The 25795-nt window shown below is 45.5% G+C and overlaps 1 protein-coding gene across 1 annotated transcript in view; it reads right to left on the minus strand.

The window, feature by feature from the left end:
* Positions 1–1090: 1090 nt before the first annotated feature.
* Positions 1091–25795, minus strand: part of LOC308287047 (potassium voltage-gated channel subfamily B member 1-like) — a gene marked incomplete at both ends in the record, with an annotated part of 69326 nt that continues 44621 nt past the window's right edge. The window contains one exon of the mRNA XM_080728168.1: positions 1091–2914. Coding sequence (XP_080584294.1) covers positions 1091–2914 — 1824 coding nt within the window. The remainder of the gene's footprint in view (positions 2915–25795) is intronic.

Below are 25795 nucleotides of genomic sequence, written 5' to 3' on the forward strand. Positions count from 1 at the left end.
GTTGTCTTTGCTAATGAATAAGGCTACAGGTATGTGATAAAACAAGTGATCACCTGGCATTCATCTTTGCCCTCAGTATCCAACCAAGGCCGGAGCTCCTTGCCTATAATAGCTCTGGCTGATAAGTCAGCCCTCGGTTGGACAACGTTGGGCATAGTTAAATTGCCATGTAAATGTGTAAATATATACCGGTACATGTATATACATGTTATATATATATATATATATATATATATATATACACATGTTATACATACAGTATAATATGAAAATGAATTATTGCACTTGTACATTCATGCACATACACAGACATGCACACGCATTAACATGAATTAACATAAACACAAAGCATGGATGCCAGTACATAACCTAAGGCCAGTTTCCCGGATGGAGAAACATGGGAAGGAAGTATACAATATATTTCCCCCCAGCAACACAATGCTTTATCTGTATTTATCTGTATTGTCTCCGCTGAATTATTTCCACCATTCGGCTGCAGTCCTGAATTTCATTGCTTTCTGTGGTTTCGCCTGCAGCCTGTGTCTATATACTGTTGTAAATTCCACCCAGTCTGTACCATTGTTTTTCTCAAGGGACCCCAGAGGATCTTTGAGAATGTCCCCAAGTGGCCGTCATCAAACACTAGACAGTAATCTGTGCTAAATCAAATCTAAGAATGAACCTCTGTGTAATTTCCATACTGTACGTGGGCATCAAAGTGTTCTTAGTCAGTGGTCATCGGCTAAATTGAATGTTTTCAGTCCCTGGTAAGAGAAGGAAAGAAGAAGATATTATCTATATCTATTATCTATCTATCTATCTAGACATAATAGATATATAAATAGATATAGATATACTATAGATATGTTTTTACTTATTTCACAGAGGTCTTATTTTCTGTCATTTTGAATTGAAATCTGTTTGTGTTTTTGGTGTCATCATGATGACAATATTGGACACACTATCTTGAGAAAAAACTGTAGCTCCTTGCGTGGATTTATGCTTTTCTTTCTTCACTGTTTCTGATTTGATCTTCACCCTTCTAGGCTCCCATTTCTCTGTCTCTTATACAGCCTGGGATGTTGTCATGTTAGACCTGATAGACTTCCCTCTCCTCTCCCTGAAGTGGCTCCTGAACCACATGGTTGTCCTGCCCGCCCCCTGGTAGCGTGTTCGCCCGCCTCTTCTCCGTCTGGCTAGACCTTCGCCGGCGACCGGGCGTAGTGCTCAATCTAGGACTGTCTTTCTCTAGGAGTCTTTGGGAGGGGTTGGCACCCGAACCGTCACCGTGAAAGTGATCTTCCTCGTCCGTGTCGGCGTCGATGAACTTGTTGATGGATGCGTCGTGGAACGTGAAGAGGTGAGAGGGCGTCTCTACGCTCTTGTTGGGCGTCCTGCAGCTGGCAGTCGTGTAAACGGACACTTCGGGGCTCTGGAGTGACGAACTGTCGGAGAGGGTTCCTGCTCCTCCCGACCTCCCTGCCTCCCTGCCTCTGTAGTCAACCTTGAGCGACTGGCTTTTGGGCGGGTTGCTGCCGTCTCCGGGGCTGTCGGAAAGCTTTGCGGCTGACCCTGTGATAGGCGTGGTGGTGCCTTGAGATCCCTCGTTATCATTCTCCATCGTCGTCTCCAGGCCCGGGTTGGTGCTGACCCTCCCCGAGATGTTGCTGGAGGGACTGTGAGGGTAGCGGTTGCTCTCCGGGAAGTCGGCGCAGCTGATGAAGCTGTCGATGCTCGATATGCTTTTCATGTGTTCGGCTCTCGTGATGGGTTCGCCAGGGATGCTTAACATCTCTATCTCAGTCCCCTTTTGGACTGTTTTGGCAGCTGACCGTTTGTCTTTGTTGAGGTCAGGTTGGGACTGGGCCTTGGACATCTTGTTGTACATCTCCTCCAGCTTTTGTGCGTTAAGATGCTGAGGGCTGGCGGGCCTGGCTTTCTCCTGATAGCTGGGTTGGAAGGACTTGGCAGGGATGCGAAGTTCCTCCATCGTTGTATGTTTGGGCATCTCCTTCTGCTTACCGGGAGGGATGTGGTTGCCTTGCACTTTCTCCTTCTTTTTTTCTCCATCTTCTGCAATATTTTCCACTAAAATGTCCACAAACTCTGCCTTACCACTGAATACATCTTTCATGTTCATAGAGACAATGCTACCGTTTCTCTTAGCCCTTTCAAGGGCCTCTCGTCTTTTGATGGCTTTCTCCTGCCTCTTTTGCTCCCTGTAAAATTCAGAGAAGTTGTTCACAATGATGGGGATAGGCAGGGCTATCACCAGTACTCCAGCTATGCAGCACAGACCCCCGATTATCTTTCCTAGAAGAGTTTTGGGGTAGATGTCTCCATAGCCTACTGTGGTCATGGTAATAGTAGCCCACCAGAAGGAAGCTGGAATGCTTTTGAACTTGGTGTCGTCCTCGTCCTTCTCGGCGAAGAAGACCAGGCTGGAGAAGATCATAATTCCCATGGCGAGGAAAAGGATAAGCAATCCCAGTTCATTGTAGCTCCTCTTCAGGGTGAAACCCAGAGACTGGAGGCCAGTGGAATGACGAGCCAGCTTCAGGATTCTCAAGATACGCATGATCCTGAAGATCTGCACCACACGGCGGACATTCTGGAACTGCAGCACGCTCTTGTTGGACTCGGTCAGGAAGATGGTGACGTAGTATGGCAGGATGGCCAGGAGGTCGATGACGTTCAGGGGACCCTTGAAGAACTTCCACTTGTTGGGCGAGGACAGGAAGCGGAGCAGGTACTCCATGGTGAACCAGGCGATGCACACGGCCTCCACGTGGGCCAGCTTGGGGTTGTCCGTGACCTGACCGAACTCGTCTGTGGTCTGCAGCTCTGGAAGGGTGTTGAGGGACAAGGCAATGGTGGACAGAATGATGAAGAGGATGGAGATGACGCCCAGGATCTGTAAGACAAGCCCACACAAGTACCACACGTTACTGACATGAAATTGGGAAAAATACATTTGAACATTTGCACATCGATCTCTATATTACAATTGCCTTGTGGGTGGTTGGACGGAGGATTGATTTTGGGGTTTGAATTGCAAAGTGCACCGTGATGATGTCGCCACATTTTTGCGCCTCGCAGCACAGAGCAGAATAGCGAACAAAAACGCTATGGAGGTGGTTCTGCACACACAACCGAAGCATTTAGCCAAAATATGTAGAACCACAGAAGCTCTTGACCCGACGTGATGTTTGGTAATAAGTGGTAACAGTCTGGACTGGTTCTGCTGTCTGTCAGCAACGTTACATCGTGGTCTAAATCTAACTCCACAATAACCACATCGATCCGGACCCGGTACCCTCTCACTCCCGCTCCCGGAGTAATTATAACAAAACACACGTACACACCCGCTCATATATTGAACATAATTCCCAAGTAATAAATGAGCCGCTGAGCTAAATCAGCTCTTCTTGTGTGCCTCAGCCTAATAGCTGTCTGTCTGGAGACTGGAGAGGCGGACCGACGTGTACGTGTGTGTGTGTGTGCGTGTGCGTGCGTGTGTGTGTGCGTGCGCGTGCGTGCGTGCGTGTGCGTGCGTGCGTGTGCGCGTGTGTGCGTGTGTGTTTGTGTGTGTGTGTGTGTGTGTGTGTGTGTGTGTGTGTGTGTGTGTGTGTGTGTGTGTGTGTGTGTGTGTGTGTGTGTGTGTGTGTGTGTGTGTGCGTGTGTGTGTGTGTGTGTGTGTGTGAGGAGTCAAGGCGTCCTCTTCACATGGTTGCAACGACATTCCTTTTTTCCCTTTTCTTGATAAAATATATTTCTTATTGGGACCCATAGTTTGAGAACCGCTGTCATAGAGGTATAAGAACGACATCTTTTCACTCTTTTTGCAGAGGAAAAGTAATGTTCCTCTCTACTGCCCCTACGGTTGACAACGGTGGCCGCGAGTACTTCTTGCTACGGACAAATCCAGTACGTTCAGTTGGGAGGTGTACGTAATCGACCGTGTACGGACCTTAATCATACGGACAATTACGGACAGGGAGAAAAAAACGGACATCAAACGGATCAAACAGAATAAATCTCTCTCACTCTCCGTTTCTAATGTAGACCTGCTGCGGTCCTTATGTATTACTATGCAATAGTATGCATGGTACTTAATTCAACTGTGTACTGGACACACTCCAGTCATGGACACCGAAGAGAAAAGATTATACTACAGACCTTTGGAGCAGTGAGTGTGAGCCTGTCATGAAATGACGATAATGTGCTGAGCCCATTATGTTGTAAACACGCCACTGTGTGGATTAGGAAGGCTGACTGTGTCTCGCCTACTGTATTCTCTCCTTCCAACACCAAGGTCAAAGTGGTGGCCATGCAGTGAACAGTAGGATTATTCCCTCATACCAATACGCAGACATAAGCCAATTATTCCTGTCAGATGACTACCTACAGTACAACATACTGTACACCTTGGCCTTTGGGAGATGAGAACTAGACTAGGTAGAGACATCCGGTGGGGGGGAAGAGGAGGGGTGGGGGCTAGAGAAAGGGCACTCCTCCTGACTAAGGCATTTCAAACTCAGCAAAGCAGTTCGGTGTATAAAAGGGCAGACGAAAATTTAAACTCAATCAGAGCCTTCCCTTAAAATAGCCTGCCTCCGGTCTGCATCCCCAGAGATCTAAGTGATGGATGAACTCGCTGAAACGCAACCCATTAGAAGCAGATCTCCCTGCAATGAAATAATCGCACCAGAGAGACTTACAACAACAAATGTCAGTTGGAAGCAATAACATGACCCTTAAAAGTAACAGGGAAAAAAGGCACAGAGTCGTTTGCAGCTCCTGTGGACTCTGATTTGGGGTCAGTTACATCACCGCGGAAACCCTTAAGACACTGACGCGGTTGGAAAAAAGAGAACATGTACACCAGTTCTGACTGCAGCCAGCAGTGGTTGATTAGGCAAGGATGAGCTGTTGACTTCTGAGAGCCTCTCTGTGCATTCTAAAATGGGGATCCTTTCAGTGGAAACCACATGCATCAGATCGTGTTTAATGTAGCCTGACGCGTAGCTAATGAATCGTGCAAAATAGGAAAGACATACAGCGTTGAAACCGACCCCAGGTGCGACACGAGTGTAGCTAACTGTTGAGGGGCAACTGAGGCATGACTGGCTCAACTTCTGTGTAACACACCTTAGGCATTTTGCCAAACCCAGCCAGCCAGAGAGAGGATTGTAGATATGGGCTCACTGCAGGGAGACTTCCCAGGACTCCCTTAAACACCCTGGGAGGAGAAAACGTTACAGGACCGCCGTTAAATAGAGCAGAAACCTCTGGATTTTTGCAGATGTGCAACTTATAACCACCCTCCTCTTCGTTTCAGAGTAATTTCCTTTCCTTTATTCTATACTAAAAGAAAGAAGGAGTCTGTGCTAGAGAAGTGGTGATTTAATAGTCAAAATAGATTCAATGAATCCACGTGAAAAGCCAGGGTTCTATCTTCTGTACCATCCGTAATAACAACACAATATGACTTGCTCTCTTTTAGCGCGACCGCTTTCCCTCTACACCAGAACACAAAGTAAAACAACAGAACCATGAACATCCCACAATATTCCTCTGCAGCTCGCCAACTACTTAAAGGAACACACCCCTGTGTATATACCTGTAGCATATAGTAGGTTTACAAACAGCTAGGTGTGTGTCTGCACGTGTGTGTGGGTGAGAGTGTTTTTCAGTAAAACAGGAATTGAATATGGATAAATGCATGTGACGATGCAAACCTGCATGCAGACAGACTGGGACGAGGAAACGAGGAGAGAGGTGTAGGGTGTGTGTTTGTGTGTGTAATTGTGTTGAGACAGAACACAACGCTGCCTTAAGACTGAGATCTAGTTTTTCCGTTGCTTCGTCATTAGCTGTTAATGACTATGCTGTGACGTCATGGGACAGCCACGTATGCAAACAGGAAATACTGTTTGCATAAGCAGTGACACCGGAGATGAATACCTCCCCTGGCGGGTGGAGGAGGCACACCCATGTATCCATGCACACTGCACACGTATACTGCACATTCATGTTAGTGTGGAAGGGCAGCCACTGTGGCGCCAATAGGTGGTTAACCCATTGACCTGAGGCCGATTCTAAAAATGCCCTATAAATCCTAACGGTTTCTAAAAAACCTATCTTTATCAGTGGTCCTCTAAACCTTTTTAAAGGAGTCATTACACCCAAAAAAAGAAAAAGGGGCTCAAAGGGGCTCAGAAAAGTGAGTTAATTTGCCTCTGGACATACGCATCATCATCCAGATGAGGATGTGGTTTTAGGTGAGGGTGAACGCAACAACTGAACTGGTAAATGGTAAATGGTGCATTGGAACGATACAAAGACAGTGGAAAGTAACATCAAAGTGATACACCCTCCCCTACAACCACATCCTCCCCTGGATGATGATGTGTACGTCCAGAGGAAAATTAACTCACTTTTCTGAGCTTAATTATTCCAAAAACTACAGACGGCACCAAGTGCAGCGCTATGAGCTTGTAGATCTGCTATTTTTTTATAGCTAAAGTATAAAATAATAGTTAAAGTGGTTAAAATCTAAAGTGACACAGATGCTTTCCAGGTCTAAATGGGTCGCACACCACACCACATGTAGTCTGACAGCGAGTCGTGGGTTTGATTCCCGTCGACCCCGATGGCCTTTGCTTGCGTGTCACTCCCTGTTTCCTGTCACTCTCTCCACTATACTATCAAAATAAAGGCAGAAAGCCCTCCTTTTCAAGATTATGTAATTGGCTGCAGACCCCCATCTGAAAATGTTTTGTCCCAGATGTACATCTGCTAGCCAACAAACAAAATATGGATAAAGAGGTTAAAATTGTGATATTGTGATGCTGTATTAGTAACCAATTTAGCAGGGGACCCTGGTCCAGTTCTTCCCTTTGAGAAGCACTGGACTAAGGTATGTATACATGTGCACACCCCACCACCCACACACACAATGTTGTGATTTGGTAATTAGCCCCAAGTCACCCTCTCCCATAGTCCAGGAGGCGGCGTAGGGTGAATAGCTAATATCTTTCCTGAAGTGCGAGCTATCCTCCTGTCCTGAAAAGGAGGTGAGCGAGCGTGAGTGAGTGCTCAGTGGGGCATGAAGGACAAAAAAGCTTTGTGACGTTGCCCAGTTTTCATGTTGCCTCTCAAGGTTAGCCGTGCATCTTAGTGCATGTAAAGGAAGAATGCTGCTGTCAAGAATGTATTCATTTACAGCATGGTTGTCCAAACTTTTTTCAAAGGGGGCCACATTAGAAAATATTAAAACACCTACGGGCCGACTCTATGTCCTGACATAATATACTTTCGGTCGGATAACATAACAAAGTCACATACAGTACATATATAGCATATGCAATTTTATTTAACTATCATCATCAATATTTAATATCAATGGTCTTTTGTCAGGTGTCTGCTCTGATCAAAACACAAATAACTCAGCCTTATTTCACATAACCAAATGAAAAAAGGGGAGATGACATGCACATCCAACCCGAGTTGGGCAGGTGCTGAGCGAACGAGTAGATACTAGAAAAATAAACAAAAACACTCGCACACTGTGGGCTCACATGCGAAATAGTGCTTTATTGCACCAAATAAATGTTGTGACGTTTCGAGCAACACTGCTCTTCTTCAGACTGTTACGGTTACTCACATAACCAAATGAAACCAGGCGTGCAAGGTAAAAAATACATTAAAACAGACTTTCTTTGACCCCTTCAGAATGAGACAACAGGGAACAATCCTGACAAACTCTTGGAAAATATTCTTGTTTGTGGGTGCTGGCGGGCCGTTTAGAATACAATTTAGGGATGACACAAAATGTTCCTCTGCCTGCATTTGGCCCCCGAGCCGCACTTTGGACACCCCTGATTTACTTTAATTCACAATGCTTCACGTTTCATGCATACATTCCAGACAGGGGACTGAAGGAAGTTTCTTTTTGGGGGGCACGTACTGTACGGTCAGCTGATTAGGAATCTTGAGATATGACTTGTTTTCTCTCAAAACGATGGTTAGATTTAAAATGGTATATATAGGCCTGATTAGGTTAATTTGGGACAAGACAGCAGAAATCGCTTCAGAATGTAAGAACTAATTATTCCAATATAGCTGCGACTTAAAGTGATATTTCACTTTAAAAAAAAACTTTGTTCATTTTATTTTCTAATCAGGCATTTATGAACACCCTGAACACCTTTTTAATTAGCTTGATTCAATATTTAGATATTTTATGTAAATGTTATCAGGCCCTCCTCCTGCAGGACGCCTCCCCATACACACCCATTGTAACTTCAAACTCCATTTTAACCATGATAAATTCATCAAAAACACCCATTGTTTTTTCGATAACTTTTTTCATTTATTATTAATACCTTTTTATTGTATAATTTTTTTTTCCATTTTCCCAAAGAATTATTAAAAATAATGAAAAAGGTTATCGAAAAAGCACGGCCTGCTCACGTATTAGGAGGGTACTATGAGTCACCAGAAAAATAATGGGTGTTTTTAATGAATTTATCATGGTTAAAATGGAGTTTGAAATTACAATGGGTGTGTATGGGGAGGAGCCCTGCAGGAGGATAACATTTACATCAAATATCTAAATATTGAATAAGGCAAATGCAAATCTGTTCAGGGTGTTCATAAAAGCCTGATTAGACAATAAAATGTAAAAATTATTGAGGATAGGTATTTCATTATGTGATAGTATCCCCACTGAGATTGAGAATGAGTGATGATAGTAAACAAGTTTGTATGTCACCCATAAAGGCCTAAATCACAACCTGTGCAGACAGTTGTGATTAATCACCATCTCCCCCTGAATTAAACTTTGTACCCCTGGCTACACACCCAGTTTTACTATCAACTGTCTGGGAGCTTGAACAGGGCAGGGCCATGGGGAGGTTGGGAGAGGGGACTATTGAGCATCATGGAGGTAATATCATCACAAGCTCCTGGGAGTGTACATTAATTAAACTCTGGCCATGTTTATACTGAGAGAGTGAGAAAACGATTCCAGACACAAGAGATGAGACGGAATAGAATAGATAACCCCACAGGCAAGTGTAAGGGATAGCGTTAGAAAAAGGAGACATGATTACCTCAGGCTGTCGACAACGACACAACATTGAAAAAATGCTTTTTGGGATTTCATGAGGAAGTTTGTATATTTTTTTATGTATCAATGTATCTATGATCAGAGTAATGGGCTGTGCCAGGTGGGGCGTGTATTAAAGGAGTAGTTCACCACAAAATGACTTGTTTCTATCAATTACACACCCCATGAAGCCTTTAATTCATGGAGATTCTTTTGTTTTTATTGCATTCCTAATCCTAAGCCAATAATTTGATGCCATTGAGTCTCCTAACAGAGACTCCTGCGGTCATCAAATTATTGCCAAATTATGAATGCGATTAAAAAGAATCTCCATGAATTCAGTGCTTCATGAGGTGTGTAATTGATAGAAAATACGTAATTTTTTGGGTGGACTATCAATTTAATCACTTAAAGCCAACCTACACGCTCACTATGTGTTGCTATTTATTTTACGATCAAAATGTTTTTAAAATATTCTCCTATAATGAAATGTGCCAAAACAGGGGTGAAAAGTGGTTAATTTTTGTGATGCTGTATCATGAGGCCTGATTTAAACTGATGCACGATAGTGTCGCTCAGCGAAAATAACTGACGATCCATCCGTCTAACAGTGACATGCATCGTGTAAATTAGGCTTAAGTGGCTGAGTCCTTTTCACCACCTGAGCTGCTCTGTGGAGGGAATTACACCCTCACACAAGTGACTCATTGGGCAGATTGGGCACAGATGGTTTCTTTAATCCTGTTATGGCACCAGCGTGATTTGCCAATAAATGTTTGCTGGCCCTTAGTGCTAACAGCTGACCTTCCTGTTCCTCAGCCTTGTTATGGGGGGGATTTGGTGTCGCTTCCACTGCACGATGCCTGGTGCCAGGAGCGTCACAAGGGGGGGGGGGGGGGGAGGGGGACTGAGTTACTAGGGCCCAAGGTGGAGGGGCCTGGAATTATTTTATGCTTTAGCTATTGAAAAATAGCAGTGAGCTATTTTGGAAAAGTCGTGAAAATGTGTGCAAATCTTTGAATATAAGTATTTTTTAAGCAAACATTTGTAACTGAAATTGTGCTTCTGAGATGGAGGTCCGTGGCCAAATACATTTCATTTTGGGGGTCCTTCACAAGAAAAGGTTTGAGCACCACTGACATAGAAACATAGGTTAAAAAAAAAAACTTCAAAGACGTGCACACATTTTCAAGATTTTTCAAAAATAGCAGATCTACAAGCTCGCAGGGCGGCACTCGGTGCCACGCTGTGAGCTTGTACATCTGCTATTTTTCAATAGTTAAAGCACAAAATAACGCAGTGAATCCTTGTACCCAGGGCCAAAAGAGCACCAGGCAGGGCGACACCCCTGCCTGGTGCTCTTTTGTTTTTATTGCACACGGTGCAGTGGAAGAGACAGATGAATGGAATTGCCCACCAACGGGCCACAGATGGAAAACAGAGTATAGAGAATCCATTTAGCGTAAACACTTCCTCACCAGGGAAACAAAAAGACATGCAGGGACTCAGGTGTAAACCTAACCCCAGCCATGTTACTTTCCCTCCTGTAACATCACTGCAAACAATTACCATCCCGGGTAATTTGGAGTATTTGTCTCCATCATTACAAAAAAACGATGGGCAGAGGATAAACTCAGAAGAAAAGAAGTGCATGCAGGTAAGCCATGAGTAAGCCACCATCTGAAAATATCATACCCCCATCCATCAAGATAGGGGTATGATGTTGATAAAAATTTATGATGTTTATGATGTTTCCAAAATATTAAAACTTTTTCAAAATCGTTCAAGATTAAAAAATAAACAGATCTAAAAGCGGTATGATGCATACGATGTATGTAGGTTTAATGTGGTTAAGCAGAATTTCATCTGAATTCATTAAACTAAACTGACAATTTCATTTAATACCTGGAAAATGGAGAGTCATAATTTCTCGAAAGGAAGGAAAACTGTCAAATTTGAAGAAACAAACATTCTTTTTTTACTACACCACACCAGCGATTTTCTATTTTTGAAATAAATGAAGAGTTTCTATTTTCCAAAATGCCCCAAGCCTAGAAGTCTCCTCTCTGGTTCTGAATGTGAAATCAGGGGACATAGGCATCTCTCCAACCTAACCGGACCTCCCGCCTACCACACAGATGTGACCTCAACCTTATTATCGGGTCGTTCCGACTCACCCTCCATCCTGTCCAACCTTTTGGAAACTGGCTTGGGAGCTTGGGTCCTGTCCTAGTCGTTTGAAGAGTGGTGTGTATAACCTCCCACTTTGGGGGGAGACAGAGAGATAGATGGACTGGGCTTGCAGGTTTGACACAGACTGGCCCGGCGTAGCAAGGCAATACAGACAGCCTTGCATGCCAGCTGGGGTTCCCAACTAAAACATCTGTGTTTGCCACCCTGTTGTGACCGGAAACCCTCGGCTCACTGAAGCATCTGGGCCATCTGCTGTAAATGGGTGCCCGTTGGGGAATGGGTGCCACAAGGTTCATTTGCAGAACAATTGTCCTTTTTAGTACAGCAAGTGCTACATGTATGCTAGTAATAGCCAACGTAACGCGTCTGTGTGAGCTCATGGTTGCCTGTGAGAACCAGGCCATGGAATAAATCAGACAGACAGAGGTGGAAAGTAACTAAGTACATGTATACTGTATGTACTCAAGTACTGTACTTACGTACGATTTTGAGGTACTTTTAAACTTTACTTGAGTGTTTCCAATATTCAATACTTTTACTTTTACTACTCCACTACATTTCAAATATTGTACTTGAAATGTGGAATTATTGAATGCTTTAACCAGTGAAAAATAGCAGATGCAAGCTCACAGCTTGTAGATCTGCTATTTTTGAAAAATAGCAGATCAAAATGAGGGTCAAAATGAATTTTGACCCGATTCTGTGTCTTTTGAATCCTTCTAAGTTTTTTTGAAAAACCTATGTTTCTATATAAGCAATCTGGCCAGCCATCGTCAAAGAAAAGGTCCTTTTCACTTAACTGGAGCTCAGTTAGTCTGTTCTTGAGAGACTACTATGTCAGTGGTTCTCAAACCTTTTCATGTGAAGGACCCCCAAAATGATATGTATTTGTCCACGGACCCCCATCTCAAAATATTTAGTTCCAGGGACCACCCAGAAGCAAAATTTGAGTTCCAAACGTTCGCTTTAAAAATACATATAAGATTTGCAAAAATTTTCACGACTTTTTCAAAAATAGCAGATCTACAAGCTCGCACTCGGTGCCGCGCTGTGAGCTTGCATCTGCTATTTTTCACTGGTTAAAGCATTCAATAATTCTAGGCCTGAATGGGTTAAGTAAACGTGTTTTAGTACTTGTCCCACCACTGTGTGTCTGCATCAATATGAGCTGGCTGTCTGTGAGAGAACCCTCAGTGAAGCTTTCCTCCAGGCCAACTGATACAGCATTCTTGAGCCTCACTAATGGAATGCATGAATACAGCATCTGTGATCTCTTCAGATGCGTTATGTGATTGTGAAATACACCACCACGCCCGTGCACAGCGTCTCCCATATCTCCACTTAGTAAAGATACATCTCTCTCCCTCTCTCTCAAGCTGGAAATGACAAGTGTTTGAAATCTGGCTTTGTTTTTTCTGGCTTCTATGTCTTGTTGTTGGAACCACGGCTGTCTCTTTGTCTTTGCTCACTATGAACGTGACAGCAGTGCTGGCAGGCTTTCGAGAGAGAGAGAGAGAGAGAGAGAGAGAGAGAGAGAGAGAAAACATAACATGACATGCTGTATTCCACATCATAACAGAGGGTGTCTATGATTTCAGTAAGAGCCTGATTACAACCAGTGGTGGAAAGAAACTAAGTACAGTACATGAACTCAAGTACTGTAGTACAATTTTGAGGTAGGCTATTTGTACTTTACTGGAGTATTTTCATTTTCTTTTTTTCGTTCTTTTTTTTTTTTCAAAATGTTTATCCCACGATTTTGTAACCCATTTTTTCCGCTGTAATCCTGGGTGCTACTCTCCCTCTGCCAACCTGGGGAGAGCCCCGAACTGAGCCCATGCTTCCTTCAATGAGTTTCCCCAGCTGGATGTAGCATGTGGAAGGACCGCGTTATTCCAACCAGTTCCTTTCCCCTCCATCAGGCGCCCTGGCGGAGCCAGGGGGAGGCAGTATAGAGACCAGGATTACTGCATGTTTTCGTAAGGGTACCTATATCCTTGGAGACATAGGGAGAACATGCAAACTCCACACAGTTTCCATGTATTCTTTAGTGTATAGGTCAGGCAGAGCGATGTCAGCCTTTTGTGGAATGAGTGGCTTGTCTGTTAGCTATGAGTTACAATATATGAGGGTCTGACCCTGATTACACAACCAGTGGTGGAAAGTCAGTACATGATGTACTCAAGTGCAATTACAAATACAAGTAACATTTTTTGTTTTACTTTACTGGAGTATTTCCAATTTTCAATAATTTTAGACTATATTCTCCTCTATTCTCCTTTTACGCCACTATAAATGAAGCGTCAGCATTAGTCTATGCAGAACATGGGAGTCAAGTCGCTGCAAGCTGTAGTCAGATGTCAGTCAGCTCTGTTCTCATACCTCATTATCATACCTGCTGGTCATTACGTCACATGACTGCCATACTCCAATCAAAGCTCAATCTGTAGGGAAGGCTCCTTTAAATACGGCTTGCTTTCTCTTCCTATGCTTGGTTTCCAAAGCTTCGGAATCATTCGCTGCTAGCTGCTGCTGCTTTATTCTTTTTGCTAGTCTAAAGCTTGGTTTTGATTGATTGAAGAATTTATTAGAAGTTTGCAATAGAAAAAAGTACAGTTTCATGACAGTACAAATCACTGGTACAAGGTCAACTAAAAGGAGATCCTAGAAAGCCGAGGCTTATTTCCACAGGAACCACACTTTAAGTATCTCATATAACATTGAAAGACAGACGGATAGAACATAGTACTTTATCTAGGATAATATCAGTTTCAAAAGCATAACATCAAATACAAAGGCAGAAAAAAGAAAAAAAAGGGGGAGGGGGGAGCATGGGGGCTTAATCTATTTACAAGTCACGGGTAGCAGCTGTCTGAAGGTGACTTTTCATACCAATTTTGAAGGAGGCTAGGGATTTGCTCTCCTTTAGGGCTTGAGGAAGGGCGTTCCACATGTTGATGGTGTAGCAGGAGAACGAGTTAGAGCCTTGTTTAGTGTTAAATCTACGTTGATGATGATTAGTGGAGCTGCCTCTGGTGTTGTGATCGTGAACATCCTTGACCTTTAAGAAGTAGTTTGTCAGGTACATGGGAATCTTGGAGGTGTAGTGTATCTTGTACACCAGGCCCATTGCAAGATGCTGTACTCTGTACTGGTGATATGATATGATTCTGCTTAGATGCTGCTTACTACTGTGCTGCTTCAACAGCAATGCTTGCCTGCTTATCTCTGTTGCTATGCTAAAAGTAGATGCTAATGCTAACTACATGCCACTTCATAAGTTCTCATTTACGTGTTGACTACTACTCATGACTCGACAAGGTCTCATCTAAAACTTAATCACTAGCATGCTTGCTTCTCAGAAGAATCATAACAGCTAATATTACTTTTACTCAGCAGGCAGGTTGCAACCACTGAGTATGTATTCATATATTAACATTAATGCTTTGCTCATTCTGGAATCATGTCAAGTGTTTTACAGGAGTAGCACTGCATAAGGGGAGGTGGCCTGTATCTGGGCCTGTTTGGCTATGCAGAAGCCTGAGTCTGAGTGTCACGGGGCAGCCCGTGCCCTATAGGAAGATGCGCTCTGCTTAAAGACATTGCATGCACACGCACGCACACACACACACACCACACAGCTGCGCCAAATACTAATTAAGAACACTGGCCGGTTTGGGAGCGCTGTTGTGAGGTGTATGTGCTGCGTGGCTTATGTAAACAAATGTCGATACGGTGTGGTTTCACAAATGACTCTGAAATGTTTATTGAACATGCTTATTGTGATTTAGCTCATTGTTGGTCACCTGTAGCTCCTCTGCAGTGCTGGCTGTGCTCTGTTGAATGTGGGGCAGACAAACAGATCAGGACTGTACCATTCCACATAAATAGGGGGGGGATGGGCCAGTACTGTAGAGCAGTGGGGGTGTTTGACTGTAACATTGAGCAAAGGTTTCCTATTGTCTCTATATATGAATTCTAACCTAAATGATGGGTAGTGTAACACACTTGAACATTTATTAGTATGTTAATGTATTCAGAAGAGACTGTAAGCTTGTAGATCAGCTATTTGCTGCTAATTAGTTCCCGGGTTAGTGGTACGATCCACTCCTTTAAGAGGAAGGCTGCTAACCTGGGCAACTCAGTTATGCTCGGGAGAGCGAGGTGAGAACACCTCTGTGGAAGAGCTGCCAGGGCCCTTCATGGGCATAGTCTAGTGCAGTTTGTTATTTTTTCCTTTTTCTTGATTTTTGCCTTTTGTTCTTGAGTTCTCTATTTTTGATTTTTGGCCAACTTTATTTTTGCATTTGGAATTATGGTTTGCACTGTACAAAACTGCATCGGAGGTGGAGGTTGGTGAAATAAACAGCTGTAAAAGAACATCTTGAGCCATTCTTGGAGCCTAGGCCGTCGGCCAACTTCACATGTGGTGTCAGAAGCAAGCGAAGAAAAGTTCAAGATGCCTCCAAAACCAGTGCTACGAAACCACCAGCAGCAAGCAGCGCTCTCGGAAGAGGATGAAGAAAGTGCCACAGGAGGAGTTGTGGAGGAACCAGTCCACAGCGGAGTGAGCACCACCACCTCCCAAGAGGCAACATTTTCCAGCCTGGCCAAAATGTTCGAAACGTACATGCAATCTCAGATGGAGAAGGAAAGAAGGGAGGACAACAACCGGCAACGACAGGAGCAGAGGCTCGATGTCATTAATCACCAGATAACCCAGATCCAGTTAGATATGGAGGCAGCCAGGGCGCTGCCGAGGGCGCCAACAGGGCCAACGGGACCAGCGCCAACGGGACCAGTGATGGGAGGTGCAGCAGCAGGACTAGGGTCAGCACCAGTGCCGATGGGGGACCCCAGGCTGGTGAGGTTGGAAGACTCCGATGATATTGAACATTTTCTTACAACCTTTGAGAGGCTGGCGGTGGTGTACAGATGGCCACGACAGCAGTGGGCCATCCGGCTGATTCCCTTGCTGACAGGCAAAGCAAGAGCGGCGTTTGTAGCGATGGACCCAGTCTACACGCAAGACTACGACCGGCTGAAAGCGGCAGTGTTGAGAAAGTACGAGGTGAACAAAGACTTGTACTGCCAGCGCTTCCGGAGCCTCGATGTGCCAGAAGACGAGTCACCTCATGAGCTGTACACCCGCCTCAAAGACCTATGCAGCAAGTGGTTTGACTTCTCATCTGCCTCCAAAGAGGACATCCTTGAGAAGGTGGTCCTTGAGCAATACCTCAGGGTCCTCTACACAGAAGTCAAGGTCTGGGTCAAAGAGCGGGATCCTGAGACAGCGGAAGAGGCAGCAGATCTCGTTGACACCTACGTCTCGGCACACAAGGATCCAGGGTCCTATTCCTACCGCTACGCCGGACAGCGCCAGGCGAGGGGTAAGTCTGAGGGTTGGTTCAAGGGGGGTAGTCCTCAGTCTAGCTATCAGGCCCAGCCTAGGTCAGACAGGCCGGTGGTTAGGGAGTACACTAACACCAAGTCACAGCCAGGTGATAGGCCAGAGATTGTGTGTTATAATTGTGGTAAAGTAGGACATACACGCCCCGTGTGCCCCCTCAAAAAGCCAAGTCCACCAGTCTTTGCTATGTCCCTAGGCCTGAGTTCCCGGTACACCCTGAAGAGCAGCCAGACTCCCCTTTGACCACTGTTAAGCTAAATGGCAAGCCTTACACTGCTCTCTTAGACACAGGTTGTTCACAGTCTCTGGTACAGTCTCACTTGGTTGCTAAAGAACTGTGGAATGATGGAGACTCAATCCCTGTCATTTGTGTCCATGGCCATGAAGAACAGAGCCCTACTGCTGACATTTACATTGAGGTTAAAGGGCAGGTGTACCTGATGAAAGTGGGTGTTGTCCCAGAGTTGCCCTACCCCATCCTGCTTGGTACAGATTTTCCAGTCCTGTATGACCTCATTGATGAAAGCAGGGAAAGGTTTTGTGGTGTAGTGACACGTGCCAGAGCCAGGCAGGCTCCATTGCCGGAGGTACAGCCACTAGTTTCATCTGTAATCCAGCAGGCAGGGTCCCCTGTTACACTTGAGCCAGTGTCAGTTACAGCACACCTACCTGGTACACCCGACACGCAGGCAGGCATGTTAATGCAGTTAATGCCGTTGCATGGGGAGGAGGTAGGGGAGCCTACAGTTACACACGAGGACAGATTGGAGAGGCGCAGACAGCAAGTTCAAGCAGAGGGTCTTATGCCACAGTTCATAGAGCAGGCAGAGCCAGAAGTGCCAGCGCTAGAGCTGCAGTTAGACACCTTACCCTGTGATCTTGCTAAATGTCAGCATGAGGACTCCACTCTGGGGCAGTGTTTCAAAGAAGCAGAGAAGGAACACACAGGCATTTTGTCCCACCGTGAGCACTATGTCATTGAAAATGATCTTCTGTACAGAGTCAGTGAAGATGGGAGACAGCTAGTACTCCCCAAATCCTGTAGAGAGGAAGTGCTAAGGGTGGGTCACACGATTCCTTGGGCGGGTCACCTGGGCTTTATGAAAACCCTGCAGCGCATTTCTAAGAGGTTTTGTTGGCCAGGAATGTACACCCAGGTCAAGGAGTATTGTAAAACCTGTCCAGAATGCCAGTTAACAGCAGGGAAAGCTACAGCCCCTGTACCCCTTATTCCACTTCCTGTCATTGGTACTCCATTTGAGAGAATAGGAGTAGATGTAGTGGGGCCCCTGGAGAGAAGCAAATCAGGAAACCGGTTTATTCTGGTTATCAGCGACTATGCCACCAGATATCCTGAGGCCATTCCGATGAGAGAGGTGACGGCTAGGCAAGTAGCATCGGCTCTGCTAAAGTTCTTTTCCCAGGTGGGCATTCCTCGGGAGGTTTTAAGTGACCAAGGTCCGAACTTTATGAGCCGTACGCTTGCACAGGCCTATCAGCTGTTAGGGATTAAGAGAATAAGGACTACCCCTTACCACCCTCAGACTGACGGGCTAGTAGAGCGCCTGAACCAGACTTTGAAAGGCATGCTCAAGAAATTTGTATCAGAGACTGGTAAAGACTGGGACAAATGGCTGCCATACATTCTGTTTGCTTACCGCGAGGTCCCTCAGGCCTCGACGGGCTTTTCACCTTTTGAGCTGCTTTACGCCCACCAGGTTCGAGGGCCTCTTGATGTGCTCCGTGAGACCTGGGAGGGTCCCGCTAAAGCACAGGACATGAACATTCTCTCCTACGTCCTAAACATGCGAGAGCAGCTCATGAGGTCCACCACCATTGCCAGAGAACATCTACTCCAAGCCCAGGCAAAGCAGAAAGAGTGGTATGACCGGTCAGCCAGGCAGCGAAGTCTCCAGCCGGGTGAGGACGTCTTGTTGCTGTTGCCGACTTCAGAGCAGAAGCTGTTGGCAAAGTGGCAGGGTCCCTTCAAGGTCAAGCAGAAAATGGGTCCGGTGACGTACCAGATCCACATGCCTGACCGCAGACAGCCGTTACAGACATTCCATATCAACATGCTCAAGAAATGGAATCCTCGTCCCACCCCACCGCCACCAGCAAGCCACACTCTGTATGTGAAGGCTGTGAGGGAGGAAGAGGAGACACCGGAGCAGTACCTACCAGTGCCAGAGGGGGAGCCACAGCTGGAGCTGAGCCACCTGGAGGAGGAGAAGAGGAAGGAGCTTCTTCAGATCCTGCCCAAGCACCTGTTTGGGTTAACTCCAGGCCGCACCGATGTCACTCAACACCGTGTCGCCTTGAAAGAGCCAGATCCCCTTCGCCAGCCTGTCTACAGGGTTCCAGAACGCCTGCTGCCAGTCCTGAAGAAGGAGATCGAGGCGATGAGGGAGCTGGGTGTCATCGAGCCATCGTCCAGTGAGTGGAGCAGTCCAATCATCCTGGTCCCAAAGAAAGATGGAACTCTGAGGTTCTGTCTCGACTTCAGGAAGGTGAACAAGGTCACTAAGAGAGACTTGTATCCGATGCCAAGAATTGACGACCTTCTGGAGAGGGTTGGCAGTTCACACTACATCACGACCCTTGATCTGTGTAAGGGTTACTGGCAGGTCCCCCTCAGCCCAGAGAGCAAAGAGTGCACCGCGTTTAGAACGCCGTTTGGACATTTCCAGTTTACTGTCCTGCCCTTTGGTCTCAATGGGGCACCTGCAACTTTCCAACGGTTGATGGACAGAGTTCTGGTGGGCACAGAGGCCTTTGCAGCAGCCTACCTGGATGATGTGGTGGTGTACAGCAGGTCCTGGCAAGAACATCTGGTCCATCTACAAGCTGTGTTCCAGAGACTCAAGGGGGCGGGCCTGACCATCCGTCCAGACAAGTGTGCCATTGCCAAACATGAGACGGAGTACCTGGGGTATGTGCTGGGTAATGGGGTAATTCGGCCACAGGTTGGGAAGCTCGAGGCTGTCAGGTTGGCTGAGAGACCTACCACCAAGTCTCAGGTCAAGTCCGTATTGGGCCTGATTGGCTGGTATGGCCGGTTCATTCCCAGGCTATCCACCATCGCAGCTCCCCTCACCGATCTCACCAAAAAGAACTTGCCCAACAAGGTGAAGTGGACGGAGCGCTGTGAGGTGGCCTTCAACACCCTGAAAGACTTGTTGTGCAAAGAACCCATTCTGAAAAGCCCTGACTTCGAACAGCCGTTCATGGTCCAGACTGATGCCTCGGATGTGGGCATAGGGGCGGCGTTACTGCAATGGGAAGCAGGTAACCTCCATCCCATCGTCTACATCAGCAGGAAGCTCATGGACCATGAGGTGCGGTATTCGGTGGTGGAAAAGGAGTGCCTTGCCATAAAATGGGCACTTGACTCCCTGAAGTACTATCTGTTGGGGAGAGAGTTCACCTTGGAGACGGACCACCGGGCATTGGCCTGGTTGAAAGAAATGAAGGACACTAACTCCCGAATCACTAGGTGGTTCTTGGCTATGCAGCCGTATGACTTTGTGGTTCGGTACAGGAAGGGGTCCGAGAACTGCACCGCTGACTTCCTGTCGAGGACGCCACAGGGGGCGCCTTCAGAGGGGGGGGGAAATGTCACGGGGCAGCCCGTGCCCTATAGGAAGATGCGCTCTGCTTAAAGACATTGCATGCACACGCACGCACACACACACACCACACAGCTGCGCCAAATACTAATTAAGAACACTGGCCGGTTTGGGAGCGCTGTTGTGAGGTGTATGTGCTGCGTGGCTTATGTAAACAAATGTCGATACGGTGTGGTTTCACAAATGACTCTGAAATGTTTATTGAACATGCTTATTGTGATTTAGCTCATTGTTGGTCACCTGTAGCTCCTCTGCAGTGCTGGCTGTGCTCTGTTGAATGTGGGGCAGACAAACAGATCAGGACTGTACCATTCCACATAAATAGGGGGGGGATGGGCCAGTACTGTAGAGCAGTGGGGGTGTTTGACTGTAACATTGAGCAAAGGTTTCCTATTGTCTCTATATATGAATTCTAACCTAAATGATGGGTAGTGTAACACACTTGAACATTTATTAGTATGTTAATGTATTCAGAAGAGACTGTAAGCTTGTAGATCAGCTATTTGCTGTTAATTAGTTCCCGGGTTAGTGGTACGATCCACTCCTTTAAGAGGAAGGCTGCTAACCTGGGCAACTCAGTTATGCTCGGGAGAGCGAGGTGAGAACACCTCTGTGGAAGAGCTGCCAGGGCCCTTCATGGGCATAGTCTAGTGCAGTTTGTTATTTTTTCCTTTTTCTTGATTTTTGCCTTTTGTTCTTGAGTTCTCTATTTTTGATTTTTGGCCAACTTTATTTTTGCATTTGGAATTATGGTTTGCACTGTACAAAACTGCATCGGAGGTGGAGGTTGGTGAAATAAACAGCTGTAAAAGAACATCTTGAGCCATTCTTGGAGCCTAGGCCGTCGGCCAACTTCACACTGAGTGTTTGTTGTGGACCTGTCCTGGAGGAGTGGTTCAGCTAGTATTAGGTAAGAAGTCTTGAATCAAATACTGATGCTTAGATAATTCAGTGGTAAGAGCATTTCAAGATGTTAGAAGTTTTATTGAGGGGTTAAAATGTTTAATGGTTAACATATGCCCCTTTGTCATGTGCTACAGACAGTCGACTTTAGTCCATATTCAACTAACTGCCACTACTTGGAGTAGTTGGTGAGATTACGGCATTCAAGCGAGGGTCAAACACGCGCACTCACACACGTTGCTTAAGTATGGAAATGAAGGTTCTTGCACAGGTGATTATTTTTGGCTTCATAAACACCATAGTAAATGTCCTATGTGGTGGAAAGTTTGATAAGGGAGGTTACTCATAACAAGGAAGTTAAATGGGCAAATGCATCATGGGTAGTGTAGTCTATGTACTGCTACCATACACACATTCACACTGTTCTCAGTCTAGCAGTGTTGCCAGATCTGCCCATTATAAGCAACTTGGTTTTGTTTTCCTGTAACACGGATTGCTTTTGTTTGGGCTTGTTTCTGAATAAGTTGCTTATTTGGCCTTGCTTTCAACATCCTTCCAACATGCTTCCTGTTAGAACTCTGTCATCTACTCTGAGCCACCCCACTCTTAACTGGTGAGTAGCGGTGAGGTGAGTCTGATAGGGAAGGTTAAGCAGGACCCTAATTAGTTTATTTTGGGCTGTTTGGAGTTTAGTTTTCAGGGCTTGTGGGGCGTCACGATACCATACGTGGACTCGATCCGTAGTCACAGAGGGGCTGGATTATTGCACCAGCTATGGTCTTCAGTGTGTTGAAATTGACCATTGGGGCGATCCTCTGTATTTACTCAGGAACCTTTGAGTTGTCTTGAGTAAGAGGAATATATTCTAACATGGTGAGAGGCTTGTTCACTGCTAAATGCTAATGCTAGGAACTCAGGGGTTGTCATTGTCTCATGCTACAACGCTAGCATGTTAACACTGAAGTGGCCATGTGAAAAACTTGTTCACTGCTAAATGCTAATGTTAGCGGCTAAATGCTAGTAGCACACAGGGGTGTCATTGTCTTATGCTACAAACGCTAGCATGGTAACACTGAAGTAGCCATGCGAAATGAATAAACAGAGTTGATTATTGTATCTATCCACAGCCAGTACAAGCTGAACGTTGTTTGGAACAGCGTTAAACACTTGTTCTGTAATTTTGCACACTGAGATGCTTTTCGGTGTAAAAACTATTTACTGCATAGACTGGCTGCTGCTTTGACTCTACTTGAGGCTGCCATTTTGCTGTGTACTCAACTTAATGGCTCATAGATTGGTCGGAGAACAGATTATGTTGGCCATTTCTTTCATTGTAACTGAGTTCAATGGGGTATGTTACTCTAGTAGGTGTTGTACCTTAGGGGGTGCTATATAGAGGGCATTTAATTTTTCATAATTCTTAAAGGGTATATTTTAAGATTCTGCCAGGTAACAGGCTAGTCCCAAGGGGTTAATTTTTAATGATTTCTTGCACCTACCCATTCACTTACTATAAAGGAAAAAATACCCCCCAATAAATCTTCTATATGTAGCATGTGAGGGGTCTAACTAGGGGTTTTTAATGATTCTGAATCCATTCCAAGCATTTGCACGAAAGACATTCCTTGGGCTAAATATGGACCCCACAATATTCGCTTATCTCCTGATTAGGGAGTCTTACTGGTCCTATATTATTGCGACCGTCAGGTCGCATTTACTACCAAAACCTCCACCGGCTGTCCGTCTGTCTGTGAGTGAGTGAGTCAGTCACACTTTTGCCCTGCTCATATCTCCACAACCGTTGCCCCCATCCATGCCAAATTTTGCACACACACTCCTTACCTGCCAAACTACAACCTCCAAGGACCCCCGCAGCTCCAGGGACGACCCCCAGGTGTAAAAAAATGTCCGTCCGTGAGTCACACGTCACACGTCACACTTTTGCCCTGCTCATATCTCCACAACCGTTGCCCCCATCCATGCCACATTTTGCACACACACTCCTTACCTGCCAAACTACAACTTCCAAGGACCCCGGAGCTCCAGGGACCCCCAGCTCCCTGGGGGACCCCCAAGTGTAAAAAATGACCAAATGTGCAAAAATGACCACCCCAACGGGGCTGCTCACGGGGAATTCCCGGGGACCACCCACTCCTGGTGCTCCAGAACGGATGCAAAAGTGGTGACGCCCCCAGTGGAGGACCCCCTCCACTGCAGCTCACTTAAAATGCCGTAACTCGGGCTAGGAGCGTCCGGGAGAGCCGGGGCCGGTACCTATTTGTCCGGCAAGGCAACGCGGACACCCCACCCCTCATTTGTCACATGGCCCTCTTCTAGCGCCACCATGAGGCCGATTCTTGCAAAACACATTTGTGGACACTGCTCCTACAATTTTTGCCCTAAAATCACGCAAATCGGTACACAGTATGTCTACACTGATTTCATCACCTTGGATCTGTCCCATATTGCGCCACCTTCAGGCCGATTTGTACAACACATCTTTGGCCACTGCTCCTACAATTTTTGCCCTAAAATCTGGCACATCGCTACACAGTATGTCTACACTCATCCCATCAACATGAATCTGTCACAGCTAACCCCACATTTTCTCAGCCAACCAAAACTATACATTGCCCACACAACTAGGAAGCAATGGCAGTTACAGCCCTCTTTGTGTATACATGTGACCTGACGGTCGCTTACCTCCCGATTAGGGAGTCTTACTGGTCCTATCACTCTTCTGTCTGTCACTCTTCTGACATCACAATGACATCAGAATATAGCTGACCTGTTCTGAAAGGCCCTTTAGGGGCCCTTTAGGGCAAGGTCGCTTCTCGCCCTTAGGTCGTCTTACTGGTAGTTGTTGAGACTGTAGGCCGCAGTTTATTGTCATAACCGTCACATCTTGACCGTATTCGTCTAGGCGGGTAACACCTGACACTGTGGTTCCCCTGACATATCATTGTGACATCACAGGTGACATCACGGTGATGTCAGATAGTCAGAGCAATCTCCATGGGCATAAACACAATGATGTGGCTGGTTCAGACAGGGATCTCCATTTATGGGCATAAAAGGGATTGTATGTTGTGATGTCATGGGAACGACTCTAACAGAATCCCTTTTATGCTCATATATGGAGATCCCTGATGTCATCAATATTAAGCCCATATCTAACAGGACTTCATATGGGAATGCCCATATATGGAGACAGCCCATATCTGTGTGGTCCGCCCGGACGGGTAACGCCTGACACTTCCCCTGACACATCACTGTGACATCACAGTGAGCAGGGATCTCCATATATGCGCATAAAAGGGATTCTGTTAGGGATCTCCATATATGGGCATAAAAGGGATTGTATCATGCCCCGTTAGGAGAACCACACTAACAGAATCCATATATGGCCAAGACAGATGGCGCGTCCTCGCCCTTTAGGGCGAGGTTGTTTTTCGCCCTTAGGCGTGTGAAGATAGCCGATCTACAAGCTTAGAATAGAGCACTGGTTCCCAAACAGGAATCATTTTTCGGGGGTCCCTTTGTTTTTCTTTTCCTACATTTAGTTTTTTAATTATTATTGTTCAGAATATTTTCAAAAAATATTCCCAAAATGTTTCATGATTTACCATGAATTAAAAAAAAAATCAATGATTTTATTTCTCAAATTTCATGAAGAAATACAAGAAAAATCTAAGAAATTCCATAAATTAAAAAACTAATGTTTAAGAAGTAGTGTAAGGAAATCTCTGATATCCGATGCTGCCATTCTAGAGAAATTGAGATACCGTATGAATGAGAAAGCACACCTGTTCTCTAGAATCTTTTATGCCCCTCATCTGCTGGGCATAAAATTCAAAGAAGTATGAAATCAACTGGATATCAAAGTCATGGTAATGATTAATATATGAATATATGATTTGTTTGCTGGCCTAAAATTACCATTGTTGAACACTGTTTGTAGCTAACAATCTGCAACTCTATACAAACCCATAACCCTGATGAATGCTGTATGTACCCCTATGAACCATTTACCCTCATTCTAGGAACCTGAACCAAATACTGTATGTGAAAATGTAAACATTGTAGTCAAGAACCTGAGCTGTATGTGTCTGTATGCGTTTGTACTTCGCTCACAACGCGACGCGAAGCGACTCGTTGTGAGCTTGTAGATCGGCTATTTGGGTCGTTTGGCTCGCTTGGGTCCCGGGCAAAAGTCTAATTTCTCTTTTGGGTCACGGGGCTAGAAAATGTGGGAACCACCACTAGAATAGAGTGATGATGGCAAAAAGTGTGAAGATAGCCAATCTACAAGCTTAGAAGAATAGAGTGACTATGGTTTGTCGCCTGTCACCACCTCCCTATGCACCTGTGAAATACCTCAGAACTAAAATGATCTGACAGGGCCCCAAAGTGGAGGGCCCACTATTTAGTGTAACCATGACAACTGATTCAGCTTGAAGATCTTCCATTTTCGGTATTTTAGAAAATCACATAATTATTAAAGGAGTAGTTCACCCAAAAAAATACTTATTTTCTATCAGTTACACA

The sequence above is a fragment of the Nannobrachium achirus genome, assembly GCF_963921795.1.
Source record: "Nannobrachium achirus genome assembly, chromosome: 6".
NCBI lineage: Eukaryota > Metazoa > Chordata > Actinopteri > Myctophiformes > Myctophidae > Nannobrachium > Nannobrachium achirus.